Source organism: Salpingoeca rosetta, assembly GCF_000188695.1.
Source record: "Salpingoeca rosetta unplaced genomic scaffold supercont1.31, whole genome shotgun sequence".
Lineage (NCBI taxonomy): Eukaryota > Choanoflagellata > Craspedida > Salpingoecidae > Salpingoeca > Salpingoeca rosetta.
The window spans coordinates 523,779-524,587 of NW_004754903.1; the positions used below are offsets into that span (position 1 = coordinate 523,779).

Sequence of the window (809 nt, forward strand, 5' to 3'; positions counted from 1 at the left end):
CGCCTCTGCGTGGCGGTGCGCTTGCATGAAGCCGCCTGGCTTGCGGCTGTGTGCGTGAACCACGCATCTGCTGCTCCAGCTGCTGCAGCCTGATGCTGAGCTCGAGGAGGGAGGGAAAGCGGCCACTGGCAAAGTAGGGAAAGCGTGAGCGGGGCTGTCCAGCGTGGCAGCTGCTTCCAGACGATGGTGAAGAGGTCCTCGTTGTCCTGGCGCACGCCTGCGTCCTGCAACTGCTGCTGCAGCTCCATTTGTCGCTCGAAGAAGCGGGCGAGGTTGCCGCAGGGGACGTGAAGCTGCGCCTCCTTGAGCTCTGCGATGCGGAGGCGGTCCTGCGAAGCGTAGTGGTCCTTGAGCCGGGCCCATCCTTGGCCGGCGTTGACGTCTGCTTCTCCGTTGGTGAAGAGGAGAAGGGGGTAGCCTGAGAGCGTGGACGCGATGAGGTTTGCAGCGGTGAGGTTGGCGTGATCTCCTGCTGTCGGTCTCCTTGCACTTGAGCGTGTCGCTGAGCTTGGACCTCCTGATGACGATGCTCCTGCCTCCACAGCTGCCCAGACGTCGTCGCCGCGCAGCTTGAGCGCCATCTTCATGCGAATGCTCCACGCATGAAAGGTGCCGGGCGAGCCAGAGAACTTGGGCAGGTCCATCTTGAATCCTGGCGTGGAAACGACGTGGTCCGACGGGTCAGACATACTGCACGCTCAAGAAGGGTGATGGAGAAACAAGAGAGGGGAACAAGCAGAAGGGAGAGAAGAAGCACAAGCGAGTGTGAGACAAGTGGCGATGATGATCAGGAGTGGCTGGGTCTCATA

The 809-nt window shown here is 61.4% G+C and overlaps 1 protein-coding gene across 1 annotated transcript in view; it reads right to left on the reverse strand.

The window, feature by feature from the left end:
- The window catches only part of PTSG_12921 (uncharacterized protein), a gene marked incomplete at both ends in the record, with an annotated part of 2,381 nt that extends 1,692 nt beyond the window's left edge, over window positions 1-689 (reverse strand). The window contains one exon of the mRNA XM_004989071.1: window positions 183-689. Coding sequence (XP_004989128.1) covers window positions 183-689 — 507 coding nt within the window. The remainder of the gene's footprint in view (window positions 1-182) is intronic.
- Window positions 690-809: the final 120 nt, after the last annotated feature.